Source organism: Centroberyx affinis, unplaced genomic scaffold (genome assembly GCF_046629955.1).
Source record: "Centroberyx affinis isolate AG114_WGS23_722 - 3 ecotype Tasmania unplaced genomic scaffold, CSIRO-AGI_Caff_v1 ptg003492l_1, whole genome shotgun sequence".
In the NCBI taxonomy this organism is placed as follows: domain Eukaryota; kingdom Metazoa; phylum Chordata; class Actinopteri; order Beryciformes; family Berycidae; genus Centroberyx; species Centroberyx affinis.
The window spans coordinates 245,885-263,478 of NW_027281447.1; the positions used below are offsets into that span (position 1 = coordinate 245,885).

At 41.7% G+C, this 17,594-nt stretch overlaps 2 protein-coding genes across 2 annotated transcripts; one reads left to right on the forward strand and one right to left on the reverse strand.

Moving 5' to 3' along the window:
* Nucleotides 1-2,680: 2,680 nt before the first annotated feature.
* Nucleotides 2,681-5,804, forward strand: LOC139661272 (chymotrypsin-like protease CTRL-1). The gene is made up of 6 exons (XM_071539701.1): nt 2,681-2,820; nt 3,262-3,276; nt 3,612-3,780; nt 3,916-4,184; nt 4,632-4,780; nt 5,157-5,804. Exons 1-6 carry the CDS (start codon nt 2,766-2,768, stop codon nt 5,499-5,501), a joined length of 1,002 nt encoding a protein of 333 aa, XP_071395802.1. The 5' UTR covers nt 2,681-2,765; the 3' UTR covers nt 5,502-5,804.
* A 2,670-nt stretch (nt 5,805-8,474) lies between these two features.
* On the reverse strand, nt 8,475-14,395 carry aldoab (aldolase a, fructose-bisphosphate, b). Its single transcript, XM_071539692.1, has 7 exons — nt 14,297-14,395; nt 12,363-12,481; nt 11,613-11,879; nt 11,300-11,460; nt 9,521-9,779; nt 9,118-9,317; nt 8,475-8,935 (listed from the first exon to the last, which is right to left on the reverse strand). Exons 2-7 carry the CDS (start codon nt 12,472-12,474, stop codon nt 8,843-8,845), a joined length of 1,092 nt encoding a protein of 363 aa, XP_071395793.1. The 5' UTR covers nt 12,475-12,481; nt 14,297-14,395; the 3' UTR covers nt 8,475-8,842.
* Between the last annotated feature and the right edge of the window lie 3,199 nt (nt 14,396-17,594).

The window sequence follows — 17,594 nt, forward strand, 5'->3', positions numbered from 1 at the left end:
TTCTCTTCTTTCTTTCCCTGACACTGTTATTCCTTTCATCTGGGTAAGATGGAGTGCACTTCAGGAGGGTCGGAGAAGAGGAGGGACATGAGGGTTTGATGGAGGGAAAGCCAGCTGATGCAAGGACCGAACTAATGTGAACTCAAGTGTCTTGAACAAGTTTTATCTTTCACTGTGCTTTGGATCATGAGCACTTAAAGATTTGTTTTATTGCTGAGTGTCAAAAAAGTGCAATTCAATCAGTTCCTGAACTATAGATGATAAATAACGTAAAAAAAAAAAAAAAAGACTGGCACCTGTGAACCTAATTATTGTGATAAAGTACTAACAAATGATGTAATGATGATATCCACAACAATTAATGATGGTCTGCTGGAGGCAGTAATTAAGGCATGTATTATTTTCTGATGTAACAGAAAAGAGGATATAAAAGATAAATGGTCACAGTGTTTTTTGTCCAATGGACTTTGAGTGTAAAAAACAACACAGCCACAGCTCAAAAATGTGTATAGCATGCACATTGTGAAATAAGCTGAGCGGGTTTTGTACATTCTTCCTTTGTACATCTCTCAAAGTGAAACAGAAGACACACAGCTTGGAGATCTGAGTTTCATCCTACCAAGGATAGTGAAATCATGTCATCTTGGAGATCAGCCAACTTGGAGATAAATCATTTCAAGATACAATATGCATACTTTTGTCAAACTATATATTTTATAGTAACTGGTAAATTATATTAGGGCTTAGAAAAGCCTCCGAAACAGCATTTAAAGGAGAACATAGCACTGTATTTCAGCTTCGAAATACGTGATTTCTATGACGTGGGACGATTTGGCTCGTAACAGTGAACATCTACTACTGACCCATCTACTAACGAGCCAGAAACATAAAACATTGCCCTGACGTCTAATCATTGACGTCACACTAACGTGCGGCTCTATAGATACAGTCAGTAAGACAGGAACACACACAACAGCGTCATACCCGCTCCCCTCTGCTACCGCTGTAGAGTAACACAATGCTCGACGACCGTTCTTTGTTACACAAGAACACTGAATTTGGGAAACTTATTAGGCTTTTATTATGGACTGGATTTGAGCATTTGGACCGGAAAATATGCAGACTTGACCATTTTGCGGTGGAAAGCCAGCCCTGCAAACCATTGGAGAAAACATTGTGTGCCTACAGTTTGTCATGTTTTTCTACAGCAGTCGAGTCCAATTATCAGGCACTGGTTGGTTTTCTCGCACGCTGACTCGTCCACACCCCGCCCCTCATCTATGACTGTACACTGACTGCACTGATCAAGAATTAATTGGAAAAGATGAAGAAGGTGAAGTATAGTGCCTGAAGAGGACTAAAAAGGTTCAGGTACTCTACGTATTGACCTTTCAGTGAGCGCAATGGGCAAGACCTTGGGTATTAAGCCTGGTATTGGCATCTAGCTACCAGTCAGCATTATTGATGTTCACATATTTTTCCGTATTAAAAGCAATTGTTAACTATGTGCTGTGAGAACCTCATAACAAAATTTTGTTGATTTTCATGTTTTAACTTCAGCTGAAGGATTATATGTTCCTGTATGGATTGAGAAAATTACCCTTGGGTTTATGAAACTCTTTCAAAACCCCACTAACTCAAAACTGCCTGGTGGTCAAGCTAAAAACAAGGTTGTCGTTTTTCACCCTTTTTTCCTACATCTGGTTTCTATTTGAAGAAAGCCAAAAGATGCCATCAACCCACAATCTCTGTTGCCATCTGTTCAACATGGCGGTGGATCTGTAATAGTATGAACAGCCATCTACTGGGAGGCCATTTTACAGGATTAGTGTCCCCTCATCACCATGCCTCCATACACACTGCTAACCAAATTCAAGAGTGGTTTCATGAGCACCAGGATGAAGCCAAACTTACCTGCGACCTCCAATCACCACATCTAAACACCATTGTACTGAGCCCCTCTGGGGTCACATGGTAGAAAAAAAAACTCGATGTGTAAATCCGTGTGAACGAATTTGTAAACTGTGCGCAGGGATTTCTAAACTGTGCTCTCGGATTCACAATCCGTGCGAACGGATTTGTAAACTGTGTGAACGAATTTGTACAATAAATGCTAAATTACACATAAAAGCTGTGAAACTCAGATTTAACTCACTGTTAAATCTGCCGTTAAATCTAGATAACATTGAACTTATTTGGTGGATGTGGTCACCACGGTCCATGCAAGGCAGGTCCATTCGCTGAAGAACAGAAGAGTGCATGTAACCATGCACACGGATTTGTAAACTGTGCGAATGGATTGTGAAACGGTTTACAAATCCGTTCGCACAGTTTACAAATCCGTTCGCACGGATTGTGAATCTGAGGGCACGGTTTAGAAATCCGTGCGCACAGTTTACAAATCTGTTTGCACGGATTTACACATCAAGTTTTTTTTTCTACCATGTGACCCCAGAGGGGCTCTCGTACTATTGAACCTTTATGGGAACTTGTGGAAATTTCACCTCCTTCATTCATCAAAGAGCTGACGGCTTTCATTGTTGAAGCATGATACAATGCCTCACAACATACTGTTCACCACCTGCATGACAGCATTCCAACACTGACCTAAAGAACCTGTTGTTTGGCTGCCATGTTCCTGTAAGGCGCTGACTGGCAGTCTGAAGTTCTGTGTAATTTAGAGACAGTTCAGAGTGAACGGAGAGATTAACGTAAGACTAAACAGACAGACTCCCCATCCCCACCATTGAACACACTGTGAGAACATGCCATTTTGGACTACATGGATATTCTTACTGCCTATCATCTTTAATGGGCAAGGTATGCTGCAAATTAATTTCTGATTTACCCAGAGCTGTCAATTAATTATTTTGAATCTGATTATAAATTTATGTCAAAATCCGTTTCTCAAATAATGTAAAGTCGTGAAACTATAGAGAGGTTTAGAGTTATAAGTGGAGTGATTACCTAGCAACAGTCTCTAACATTTCAGTTGTTGTGAAAGGCTAGGCTACATGATTTACTTACCTCATGTGGAATAAGGACTGCATTACCCCATTAATGATACAAAATACATTACTCATACAATAATAGAAGATGAAGATTAAGATTAACATTATTGATCTCTGAAGGAAAATTTTGTCATTGCAGCAGTAAATAACTTGATAGAAAAAAATACATAATAAATAAAGCAACATATTGAAGGTTATGACGTGATAGGTGATGTAATATACGTCATTTCTTCATCTCTCTTTTCTACAGAGTCAAAAGCTCAGGGTAAGTAAGGTCACATTTTATACATTTCATACAGTCATGTAAATGCCATAGTTGCTCAGCTGCTGTTTTGTACCTATGACCATTTAACAAAGAATATTTTCAACATCAAGTATGCACTGCAAAGCAAACAAAATTACATAGTTCAGATGCTCCCACACACACCCTCTTCTGGTACATGCAGTACATAAAAAGTATGCACCGCAAAGCAAACAAAATAACATACGTAGCTCAGATGCTCACACCCACACACAGATCATCATCAAACAACCCAGAGGAATGTGATTTTATTCCTCTATATACTATATTTAGATGACTCTATCTCTGTCTCCTGTCAGACTGTGGAGTGGCACCTCTGAACACAAAGATAGTTGGGGGTGTGGGTGCTGCAGCGGGGTCGTGGCCCTGGCAGGTCAGTGTGCACTACAATCGTATAGCCAGTCACATCTGTGGAGGCACCCTCATCAGCGACCAGTGGGTGCTCACTGCAGCCCATTGTATGTTATCGTAAGACACAAGCTCTATTATTACAAAAATTCCTGCTGCCTCTCTCCTCAGCTCGTTTTTATTTCTTTTCCTCTCACTTCTCTCCTACATTAACCAGTTAGACTGAACAAGTCCTGTGCTTTTTTTTTAATCCAGATTGAGACTCAGTGACTGGACTCTGTACATGGGCAGACAGACTCAGATAGGCTCCAACCCCAACGAGGTAACCCGCTCTGTCTCTCAGATCATCGTCCATCCCAACTACAACAACACATTTCTAAACAATGACATCACCCTGATGAAGCTGAGCAGTCCAGTCAGTTTTACCAGCTACATCAGACCCATTTGCCTAGCAGGTAACTCCAGCCTTTTTCATACTGCAACTTCCTGCTGGGCCACTGGCTGGGGCAACACTGGGGAAGATGGTGAGTATCTTATGAACTACCCATAAACATCATGGGGGCTATTCACTGTGTACTGGCCTGGATGGTGGCTATACAATGCACCCTCCATGTTACTGAGGTAGTCTTGTTTCAGAGGAGACCTGGAACTTTTAATGTCTGCCAGTATCACAAATGGAACGGTGTCCTCTGTATGGATTTTCATTTCCAGTAGCTTCCACTGAACTGAACTTTTAAATTCAGGACCAGACTTTGTTCATGTCGATGACTCTGATCCACTGGCCACACAGACCTTTCCATATCAAATTTCTGCCAAATCAGGCTCAGGGCACAGTGTCACATGAACACAGCGGTATCATAGAGGATTCGAAATGTGCTACAGTAAACATTCATGTTTGTGATGTCATCAAATATTATAACTGGTTTGCCTGAATGATGACAGACTGATTTGAGAACTCTCTTTCCCCACAGTCCCGTTGGGATCCCCGCAGACGCTGCAGGAAGTTGAGGTGCCTGTGGTTGGAAACAATCAGTGCTCTTGCCAGTACCTTCCAGCAGAGGGGGCCAATATCACTGACAACATGATTTGTGCGGGGCGAGAAAACAAAGGAGCATGCCAGGTGAAAACAAGTGGTTTACGGTTTATGCAGGATCAGCCGAATAACTCACTAGTGTAATCTATGACGTGATAAATTAATACTTTTAAAAAACATACAAAACATATAATGTTATATGCAGTTTGAGGGCCATGGCAGCCTGACGAATGTCATAAGCCAAGAAGGGTCATAAGACCAAAATATTGTATTTTTCACAATAAAATAGTTTCCTCTTCCATTTTGTAGTCTTCTCTGATGTATCTGTTACCAATACTAAGTTGTGCAAAGGACCAACTGTTTTGTCTTCCGTCCTCACCTTTTCTTCTCTCATCCTCATTGACACCGCCTCCCAACACTTCCCTCCCTCCCTGTTTCTTGTCTCCATGTCTCTCCTCCTCAGGGCGACTCAGGTGGACCCTTGCAGTGTAAGCAGGGCTCAGTGTGGATCCAGGCGGGCATCACTAGTTTCGGGATTCCCTGCGCTCTGGCCAATTTCCCCGAGGTCTACGCCCGAGTGTCTCAGTTCCAGACGTGGATCACAGATCACGTGGCTGGGGCAAATGTTGGCTTTAGGACATTTACCTCCAGTGGGTCCGACCAAGACAACAGCTTTGTGTGCCGAAACACAGATTCTGGGACCGCAACCACGGCAGCTACAACCACAGCCTCCACAACAGCCTCCTCTGCAGCTGGTGTTAGCTTACAGTCCTCACTGTTTGCCCTCATACTGACTATGTTCCTTTGACCACAGTTGGTAGGCTAATGATCAAAAAAAGCTGGTTGATAAGGTTTAATCCTAACAGAAGGTATTCCAAATTACTCACCACTTTTTGCATTACACACCCTGTGCATGATGAAAGTGACACTGCACTGGAGCTTTGTGGCACTTTAATTTCCATGGATAAAGAATGTTCTTTGAACTGCACTGAATTGTATTCTGGTGGCTTGTTTTGATTAAATGTAAACGTGATGGGAAACTTTGACAAACCTGATTTATAACATCATTAATGTTCTCTGAAACACCTGGTATTTTGGTATTTGAAATAGAGTGGTGAAAATCCATTCAGGCTATCAGGCCACCAAAAAAGAAATAAACAACATACTAAAACAAGGTTTAGAATGGTAATGGTCTTCACAGCCCTTTGGATTTGAACAAGGGAAAAGTCATTGGAGTCTGAATTACACAACTGAACTTACATCAGTGAGTTAGACAGGTGTGTAGTTAGGTCAGTGAGTTAGACAGGTGTTTAGTTGGACAGGTCAGTGAGTTAGACAGGTGTTTAGTTAGACAGGTCAATGAGTTAGACAGGTGTTTAGTTAGGTCAGTGAGTTAGACAGGTGTTTAATTAGACAGGTCAGTGAGTTAGACAGGTCAGTGAGTTAGACAGGTGTTTAGTTAGGTCAGTGAGTTAGACAGGTGTTTAGTTAGACAGGTCAGTGAGTCAGACAGGTGGTTAGTTAGACAGTTGGTTAATAAGACATGATTAGTTAGACAGGTCTGTTACTTAGACAGGTCCGCCAGCTTTTCCTGAGTGGCATGCCACTATTGGATTGCCTCTGTCGGACCTCTAGTGGGGAACGGGCAACAAACTGCAGTGGTGGGTGTTTTCTTTTTTTTCAGATTTCAGCAGCAATTGGATTTTGATGACATGCTGCAGGCAGTGTGTTGAGTACACCTATAACGTTATTTTCATATCCACCTATGGGGGCACACTGAATTGTATTTAATGCCAGATTGTGACCTGTAGGACTACCACAACCTCATGAAATTTTAGATCCAGAATTTAGAAACTTGTGGTCTTTACTCTATACTCTACTGAAACATGTAAAAAGGCTTTACATTCAGTTCCTGGATTGATTAATTTCCTATTAAGCTTGGTTGTTTCCACAATTTGGATACATTCCAGAAAATTATCCATCTGATGTCAACATTCGATACTGAAAAAGCCCTGATAAGATGTAGAACAAAATCGATTTTCTTATCTTTTACCAAAGTCATAAACAGCCTACAATATGACTTGCTTCAAGAAATAATTACAAATCAAGGATATCAAATATTGAAGCAAGAAACTGGTTTTAAAGATGGCTTAAATTAGTTTCTTCAACCACCTTACATTGTCATGAAACAAGTTAATTTTACCAGTGTGAACCAGCAGAGGAGGCTAATGTCACTGACAAAAAACAAGGGACCAGGCCAGGGTATAAGGATTATGTGATTGTGTATATGTAATCTTTATGTAAATAGCACTTTTCAGAATAGTTACAAAGTACTTTACAAGGGAGTAAAATCAACAGCAAAAACAATAAAGCATGGTAAGAAATATAAAAGCAGGGCAGGCACCATAAAAGGTAAGTCAAAAACAAAAGGTCATTATGTGAAAGCAAATCAATAAAAATGAGTTTTAAGGATTACTGATTTAAAACATGCTAAAGAGCCCAAATGGCAAAGAACAGCAATTTAATGCTGTTCAGCTTCCTGTTTTATCTTTCAGTTTTATCTTGGTTTGGCTAGAGGAAATGGGCAGAAAAAAATACACAAGTATTACCATCGTCACTTTGCTGAGTTCCCCGCAGTGTAGTTTATCTTTAGCTGATAAACAACCACTTTTCTCACCATCACAGTCCCACTATCACCAAATCTGGTTCTAGTAGTGTGGCAGGCAAGATATACTGTAAACTTTGTAGTTACAACTATCACATACTCTCTATTCTCTTAGTCTACACCCAAATGTCTCTGTCCCAGACGCAGAGGAGGCAAGTGTGGGCTTCGCGACCTTCTCCTCCAGACTGACTCAGACAGCGGTGTGTGTCAGCGCCGACCGATAGCTACCACAACCACACAGTCGCCTACAACGGCTCCTTCATTACTGCTGTTGTGTTGCAGTGAGAAAAGGTACAACTCTGTACCTGGTTTTCTGACAGTGTAGGTCACAGATTAAATTCCTATTGTGTAAATGTGTCTGGTTTTCACAGATAAATGTCTAAAGGGATTGTTGATGGATACAATTAACTGCCATTTCATAAGTTTTTGGGAAGAAGAGCGTGTAAAGAGGGCCCATTTTATTATATCCGAAGAACCATTTTAGCTATTCTAACTTCCAGGCCAGAAATTGTAAATCAGTAAAAGTGGTCTGTTCATATATGATCTTCTTCCCTTTTGCTTTCATTTTATTGACTCATTGACTTATGGAAGCAAATCCATTGTTGCTCTAAACTGAGCCTTTTGATAGCTCATGTCCCATGTGGCTCAATTCCAATGAGACAGCAACAATTGACTTGTAGTCAGTGTTGCATGCTGGATAGGACCTCACAATTCAAATGGGCTCGACAGTGAAATTCTTCAGATTCCTCAGTAGATAGATTGAGAGAAGACAAACCTCAGCTGAACTTTATTTGTTTAGTTATACCAACTTAATTCAATACAATTGCACTTTGTTCTTTCACTTTAGAAAACGCCTATGGAAAGTTTCATGTTGAGTATCACTTTCACTTATATGTTTGGAAAATAATGTTCTATTTAATGTCCTATCAGGAAGCATTTCTACCACTCTCTCAGCTCTTACTTTTACTACTTTTGCTAGTACTTCTCTCAGAGGAATGTTGTCAGGGCACAACTGCACTGGCCCTTACACTCCTTACTATTGTTTGCTTGTTGGGATGGTGATCTGAAAATAATGGTAATGAGGGTAATGAGTCATTGAGGAAGCAGAGAAACATGTTGAGGATAAATACTTTATTCCACGGCACCAGTAAAAAACAGGTATACTGCACTTGGTGGAATCATACCAAGGAATAACAGTACAAGTTGTGTAAAAACATTAGGTGGGAATCTTTACCTGAAAAAAGGTGCTTAAAAATAAAAGGAGAGGGAATGGAGGCAGAACATTTTTCAGAATCTTCTAGCTGCAGCAACAACCCAAAGAAAGGCTTTTGCGTCTTTCTCTCTCACTTTTTACTAAGATGCTGTAAAAGTGCTGTTGTCCAGTGTTGGAGAGAGACAGTTTAACAGGCAGAGCCTAGAAGGCATTTTCCATGGTGATGTGATGGTGGGTAGACTTTAGAAAGGGTATTGGTGGGTGTCCCTGCTTAATAAGCGTGGTTAGCCACAAACAGTGACTCTCCACCGGCAGAGCTGCTTCCAGAGGCGACATATTTGCCAACGCAGGCCTGGCTGTTAGCCTGTAAGAGACAAAAGGACAGTATTATAGAATACACAATCCCATACATTCCCATATAAGTTTCTAATTCTAATAACCTCTGAACAAATATTTCTGTCATTTGTATGACAAGGCAACATATATACACATATAGTAGATACCTTCACATTTACAACAAAATAGTGTATTCCTCTCCCCACATACCAGAGCTCTCTTGATGAACTCATCCTGGCATGCCTTGCTATTTTCCTTCTTGCCGGCCCAGGCTTTGAGGGCGGAGGCCTGCAGGGCGCGGCCATATGAGAAGGTCACGGCCCAGGGCCTGTGCAGGGGGCACTGGTTCATGGCATTCAGGTTGATGGAGGCCTCCTCCTCACTCTGGCCACCGGACAGGAAGGTGATTCCTGGAGAGATGTGGAGAAGAAGAGCGAGGGGTTAGCCATGCATCTGTTTGGGCGTTTGAGAGAAGATAATATAGACTACTGAATGAAGGAGGCATTGTTCATGGAAATAGGGTGTAGAAACGAGTAGAAAATAGTTTGTGTCTGTGATGTTTGCACTTGTGTGTGAGAGAGAAAGAGAAAAAGGACACGTGTATCCAGCTCACCGGGGACTGCGGGGGGCACAGTGCGGCGCAGGGCGGTGATGGTTGCCATGGCGATCTCCTGGTTGGTGTACTTGTGTGAGCAGGAGTGTCCGGCGGTGACCATGTTGGGCTTGAGCAGGGTGCCCTCCAGGTAGACGTGGTGGTCGGACAGCGCCTTGTAGACGGCAGCCAGGACCTTCTCAGTCACGTACTGGCAGCGCTTCAGGTCGTGGTCGCCGTCGGGGAGGATCTCAGGCTCAACGATGGGGACGATGCCGTGCTGGGGGGGGGGGGGGGCAGAGCAACACACAGGCGTCAGCAACACAGTCGGTCACTGAGGACAGTTTGCGGTCCACAGACAATAAAGAAACAACGGGGGACATAGTTATTACTTTCCAGTTCTTATTTAGTTCAGCGGTTCCCAAACTGGGGTCCAGGGGGGTTTATTTCATTCTTATTTCATTTATTAGAAGTTACAACGATTAGAGAGTGTATAATAATGAATTTTATCTCTCAGTCTATAGTAGAGATAGACAACAAAAATATTCTCAGATGAGGGTCCATGGGGCAAAACCTTTACCAAACCTTTATGTTTTCACCAATGCATCTGATTTCTTTCTGGATGAAAAGTGGACCCATGGAATTGCATTGTGAATTGGCCATTTTGTATCAAAACAAAATGCGTTTCTTATATCCTTCTACACTCACTGAGCACTTTATTAGGAACACCTTACTAATACTGGGTAGGTATCAACTTTTAGCTCAATGTAAACCGGCTATCAAAGTGCCATCCACCTCAAGGTTCGATGTGTTGTGCATTCTGAGATGCCTTTCTGCTCTCCACAGTTGTAAAGAGGTTATCTGAGTTACTGAGGCCTTTCTGTCAGCTCCAACCAGTCTGGCCATTCTCCTCTGACCGTTCTCATCAACAAGGTGTTTCCATCCGCAGAACTGCCGCTCACTGGATGTTTTCTGTTTTCCACACCATTCTGTGTAAACTCTAGAGACTGTTGTGCGTGAAAATCAGCAGTTTCAGAAATCCTCAAACCAGCCCGTCTGGCACCAACAACCATGCCACGGTCAAAGTCACTGAGATCACATTTTTTCCCCATTCTGATGTTTGATGTGAACATTAACTGAAGCTGCTGACCTGTATCTGCATGATCTTATGCATTGCACTGCTGCCACATTATTGTCTGATTGGATAATTGCATGAATATGAAGGTATACAGGTGTTCCTAATAAAGTGCTCAGTGAGTGTATATCCTTGGCAAGAGTGTCTTCCAGTACTATGCACCTTATAAATGGAATGAATTACAAAGGACATTGAAATTAGAATTTCTAGTCCCCCTGGATGATTTTAATTACTGATATGTTTTGTGATGCTTCTTCTTATACACTGTAAAAAAAACAAGGTACATCTCTTGTTTTCTCACAGTGAAGGTATAAATAACTGATAACATAGTTCCACCCACAAACCCACTCAGGAAGTAACTGTGTGAGTATTTAAAACCTTTAAAGCAAAAAGAAAAGAAGCACTGATGCTTGCATGCATCATTAGCATGCAATAGAATTTTATATAGCTAGGATTGTCAAAACATTTAATGTGATTTTGAACAAACAACATTACTGTTATTTACGCTGCGCCTACACTGGTCCTTAAACATAAAGACTACACACACTATAAAAAGGACATATTTTTGCACTGATACTTTGTATAGATCTGTCCTTGCTGTGAAGCTTATTAATCTAGTCTACTCTGACTTCAGCATCTGTCTGTTGTGTCTGACTGTGTCTTACCATCTGGCAGATGCTGGCATAGCGGGCCAGGACATTGGCGTTCTCCAGGATGGCCAGTTTTGAGGGGGTGGTGGGGGTGATCTTCAGCACGCAACGCCACTTGGCAAAGTCAGCACCATCCTTCTTGTACTGGGCGCAACGCTCATACAGTCCATCAAGACCTGTGAGAGAGGGAGAGAGCAGGTTGGATATGTTAGATAGGAAAGGAAAGCTCATGCAGCCAATAGGGTAAAGCTGCTGATTCTGTGTGTTTGAGCGCCCACTGGGCCTAGAAGTGTTTCTGTCTCTGTGTGTGATTCTGATCTTCGCTCACCCTGGGTGGTAGTCTCGCCGTTGGTTCCGGCCAGGGGGACGACACCTTTGTCAACCTTGATGCCAACCACCATGTTTCTGCCCTTGAGGTGCTCGGGGAAGACCTTGCCACCGTCGGTCTTCTGGTACATGGTCTCGTGGAAGAGGATGACGCCGCCGATGCAGGGGTCGATGCGGTCGTCAGCGGTGAAGAGGAGCTGGCGGTACAGCCTCCTGTTCTCCTCAGTGTTCTCAGCATTGATGCTCTGGAAGCGCTTGGCCACGCTGCCTGTAGGTTGTAGAGACAGACGGGACAGAGTTAGACTGGATCCAACTGTGGGCATTGGTGGAAGTTTCCAAAAGTTTCCAGAGGCTGAGGATTGAGTGTGACCAGCCTCTGCAACCTGAGGCTAAGATGTAGCCTCAGGTTGTGTTCTTAAGATAGTGATATAAAGGAAATTTCTCAAAAATATAATTCTAGCTCAATAAATAATTAGACTGTTGTGTTTTGAGAAATGTCCATATTAAGCCTGATCTTGACGTAGTGATAATCTGAATGAAATAGTCATAGCCTAACTGTGTCCATGAGTACTTGAACCATACCTGGTTTATCAATAAGTTGCTCATCATGCATATACAAGGCAATTCTATAGTGCATTTTTTAAGATTGTGGGCATATAACCAGTCAATATCATACAGTTCCTTTGACTGATTAACTGAAGTTTCCTTTAGGTCTAAAAATTTAATGAATTTTCTTTAAATCACTCTTTACCGGTGGACTCGTCTGCGGCGAGGATTCCCTTGCCGGGAGCGACGATCCTGTGAGCGATATCGCTGAGCTCCTTCTTCTGCTCAGGAGTGAGGAAAGGGTATGCGTGAGGCATCCTGACTCTGGCAATGAGGAGGAGGAGGACAAAGAGGGAGGTGGGTGAGATTATAAGGGAGCATATGGTCTTTTACTGGGGCAGACAGAGGGCTAAAATTACACACAAGCTCATATGGTGTGAAGGCCAGACACACAGTGGTGAGGCGTTAGCAGCAAGCTTGATATCTGAGTTTTGGATACTTGTGTTTCTTCATGTGGTAAATCTGTAAATCGTAGTGCAGTGTGAAAGTATTTTTAGTGTAATGAATGGGGAACTGCCCCACTGACGAAGGGAAGAACACAAGAATAAGGAGGAAGTGGTGAAATGAGCGCTTTTCCTTCCCTCGTTGCATTGTGCTGTGATCTGTCCCCCTCGCCGTCTGTCTGTCAGTGTCTATCTTTAAAACAAGGCCAACTGGTGTTCGTTCTACGTGACCGTTTGCAGTTGTTGCAAGTGCAACTGTTGCAGTGTGGCCTTTACATAAGTTACTGTATGTGCCAGGGTTACACACTGTTCCTTGTGCACAATATCTCGGGGCACAGTGTCAGCAAGAACCCCGCCTTGCCCCCTACCCCACCCTCCTCAAATCTGGCCACCCCCGGAAAGCCACGGCAAGCATGTGGGCGACCTTTTCCATTTTCTAGTCTCTTATCCCTGACCTTTCCCTTCCCCTTCACTGCCCCCCCCGCTCCCCATTCCTTATCCCTGCTCTTCTATCACACACCTCCTCTATCCACCCCTCCCTCCCTCCCTCTCTCTCTCATTCCTGTCTGTTACCACTATCAATAGGCTCGACTAATTATAAACACTTTAGCGCTGCAGGGCGACTTAAGTACCACGGCTCAGCCAGAGGGAGTTATGTAAAAGTGAGCTGTGCAGTTTCAAACCCCACTGTTCAGATGTCATGTGCTGTACAGGAAGATTAATTTAGACAACCGGGACAAATTTAGACCAAAAGTTTTAAGTAAGAGCTTAGTCACGGCTGTGAGTCACCGCTGGGCCTCACAGAAACAATGCTATGGAAACTATTGTATTGCATCAGATCAAGGAGGGCGACAAAGCAACCTTTGATGATGTAACGCTGTGGATGAGACAAACTGAGTGTTCAATGATGGGCAGTTGCTTCAGTGTGTCATATGTGAATATGTCTAAATACACAACCCTGAGGTGAATGTCATGCATACAATGAACCACTATGGATTCGTGGAATTAGTCTGGTTTTAGAGTGCAACTGAAGCAATTCAGCACAGTTTGTTTTGTATTATTGAAGATTAGTCAACATACAGATATTTTGGCCCGTGTTGTTGAACCAGAAGCAACTGAGAACAGATTTCCTTGTCTCTTTAACTGTTACACTCATATGTACAGTAACTCCATAGAGAATACACTGAAAAATGTGGAAAACTGTGACAGCACACAAAGATTTGCTTAAACTAAAAGGAGACTGTCAGGTGGACAATTACAACATTTCAATATGGTAAAGCTCATGTGAATGTAAAAGTTCAGACAAACATATGAGTCTGCAAAGTCAGTCTTCCATTCATTATCAAGAGAGCTGCTCCATGCTACACATTGGTTAATTCACAGATAAGAGTCTTGGTTTTCTGGTTCATAACTTTAATCCTTGGCCATAGGAATAATAAATGCATTCACTCCATGCTTATGATAGTTCTGCCTTTGCATTAGCTATGCAACATTAGTTTGCATAGGCATACTATATGACCAATAGATTCAACAAGTAGCATGAAAATCAAATTCAAGCGGCATGTGAAATTACTCTTCAATAATTGCAGTAGCTTCTTTATCTCATAGCTGTCATTTTAATTTTCAGTTCATTTACCTTTGAGGTTAGGAGGAGAGCTGGGAGAAGAGAGAGGGAGGAAGAAGATCCGGACTTAGTCTGCGACACCCCTCCAGCCCGCTGGCCCTTGTATTTATCCTCCCATTGTGACCCCTCACATTTCAGCTGCCTGACTATAAAAAGAACGGGACGCAACCAGAGATGGCTCGTGACATTCAGAAAGACTGGGCTGGAGTAACACGGTGGTGAGCCGCCAGGGAAAGGGCAAAGAGTGATTCAATGGACGGCAGAGAGAGAAACGTAGAGAGGGAGGGAAAGATAGTGGGGGGAGAAGTATGGAGGGAAGATATCCAGAAACAGTGGGTGCAAGAATATAGAAAAGAAGGGAGGACAGGAACCAACTGGGATGTGAAAGTTGAAAAGATATAGATTACAGAAAAGCTTGGTGAAGAATGACATGGGCAAACTAGTCGCACTTTGACCTTAAGGTTTCCTACATCCTCCTGAAACAAAATGATGCACCTTCCAAGCACATAACTGCACTCTACAATCTAGTATTATGCATTTATGTGACTGAATGTTGTATGGAATAGAAGTGTAAATTTCACACTTGTTCAAGTTCAGTTAATTGTTTAGAACATGCCGATTCAACTGCGCAAGTGTGAGAGGAATCAGAGCATCTCAGCACCCAGAGGTAATATGAAAAGGACTCTAGAGGAAGATAACATGGGGGTATATGCAGCATGTCCTGATATCACACACACACACACACCCTCCGCACACATATATACATACACACACAGGGGACGGGGGAGCATGTGACAACATTGCTAACCTGCCCTTAGAAATCCAATCCAGACACGGCTACATAGTGTACTGATCCTTGACCTTTTCATGACCTTTCTCGATAGTCTTTGCTCGACAGGAAAGGGTCAACTGGGAGGCTTTGCAAAGGTTGCACATGCACGCACAGTCAGGCTGTATCACTTTATACCTGTTTCATTTTCTCACTCTGGTAGGTTGCCATAAAGCTCAAGTAACACATCTGAAAGGCTGTGAATTTTTTTGCATTCTATCACTAGTCACAGGCTATATGCACTGTTACCATGAAAACGTCTTGGCTTTGAGCTGTGAACTGAGATGCATTATCTGTGAGCAGGAGTGGGACAAGAGGTTCACTTCCTGAAGAGGGGCAGCGGGCTGAATGAGCTAACATTTAAAGCTGTGTCTATGAGACAAGCAGGGCCAAACAGTACAGTATATCATCTATAGGGCAAAGTTTTAGAAATGATCAGCTATTATTATCAGTTATTTAATGAATGCAGTGTCTTCCTAAATGATGCTTTAATGCTGGATGACATTTTTGTTTTCTCACACATCGAGCAGTTCTCACATTTTATGACTCTTTCGATAAGCATGTAAAGCAGACCGCTATCAGTATTCAAAACCTAATTATACAAGGAAGAATCCAATTCTTTATCTATTTATTTAAGAGTTATAAGAGTGTATAGTGTGACACTATGCTAAAACATAAAGTCGACAACTTCATGAGTACAGCACAGATACATCCAGAGCTCTTCTAGTATGATTTATTTAATTTAAAATCATACATACAAGGCCTTGGATAGACATAAAGACATTAGATGTTGATTCCACTGCTTTTCTGCCAGCTCATGCTTAGTGTCTCCCTTCCACAGAACAGACATCTATAAAAAGTTTTCTGACACGCAGATCAGATGAAGTAACGTAGAGGAAGTGAAGCAAAAAGGAGAAATGGGCCTCTTATTTATAAAAAATTTTTTGTGAAGAGACATTTTTAAGCTGTTCTTTGGTGGATGTTTATGTGTCTGTGGTGAAGTTGGCACTGATGATAAAATCAACTGTGATCACTGATTCTAAATTCTCTCTCTTCTTCTTCTGCTACTGAGCACTCAAGGAGGAAACTTTTTTTTTTTTTTTGGTGAGAGGAGACATCTACTGTTGGAAAAAGGGAACCACCTAAACATTATCTCAAGAAAAGCAAACACCTTTATATTGGCATTTCCCTCTATATCGGCTACAAATGAACGTCCAATAAGCTTACTTGCTGCTGCAGTTCTCTGATGCTGTCTTAAATATGAACCTTCTTTAGGTCTATGAATAAAACAACCTACATCAGGGTCTAACCACCACTTCCTTTTTCAGCCATGAAGGCAGTGCTAGTTATTATCTGATGCATCTGTTCATGAGTATTTGGGGCTATGGATTTATTGAGTTATTTACTATTCTAACCATTATTTATCTGTCTTCCATGTTCAGACGCCAAACACTTAAATGAACAGCAGTAACCAATATTACATTTTGGGGAAGATAATCTAGTTGCCTTGAAACTTGAAATTAATGAATTAGAATTATACAATGTAATAATTAATAAGCACACACAATTATACAATGCCTCTAACGTGTGAAATCCAGCGACAATAATGTAGTCAGCATAACGTACAAAATGTTTATATCGAGAGCTTGGAGCCAAAGGGGCGTAAGTGTGATTTTGGGCGAATATCAGTATTATATCAATTGAAAGATCTCAGTGTGCCCTTTTGACACCAAGCAAAACCACACTGCATGCTGCATGTGTAATAGATAGATGAGCTCTGATAGTAAGACTACCTTTAGCTGAAGTTATCCCTCAGTAAGCAATAGCAATAGCAAGTTTATTTATATAGCACATTTCGTACACAGGGGTAATTCAGTGTGCTTTACATACATAAAAGCAAAAAGGAACATCCATATATAATTAAAAGAAAGTACAAAGTACATAAAATAGTCATTAAAAAGAGAGTAATATAATTAAAAGATTAGTAATAAAAAGAAAATACAAAGTACATAAAATAGAATAAAGAAAACATAGTGGAAGTAGCCTCGACTGTATGTTCTTTCTGTTCTGTATGATCTTTTGGAACACCGAATAGAGAACCGTAGAACAAAAGCCCGCCAGTAGAGCCTAGCCAACAACTTTCTCACTGATCTTAGCGATAAAAGGAAGATTTGAGACAGGTCTATTGTTGTTTAACACAGAGGTATCCAGAGTTCTCTTTTTTAAGAGTGGCTTAATGGCAGCTATTTTTAATGACTTTGGGAAGGTGCCTGATAGCAGTTATGAGGAGTTTTACAGGTCTTTGAATGTGTCCCAGGACACATCAATAAGTGATGTGTCCTGGGACACATACAAAAATGTATTATACAAGCAAAATAAGTAGTAGTTTAGAATCAAAAGTAGTTTCTTATGTCTATAGAGGTTTATTAAAAATGTTTATTAAAAGTTTTTAACAGAAAAAATGTGTCAGTCAATTTGATA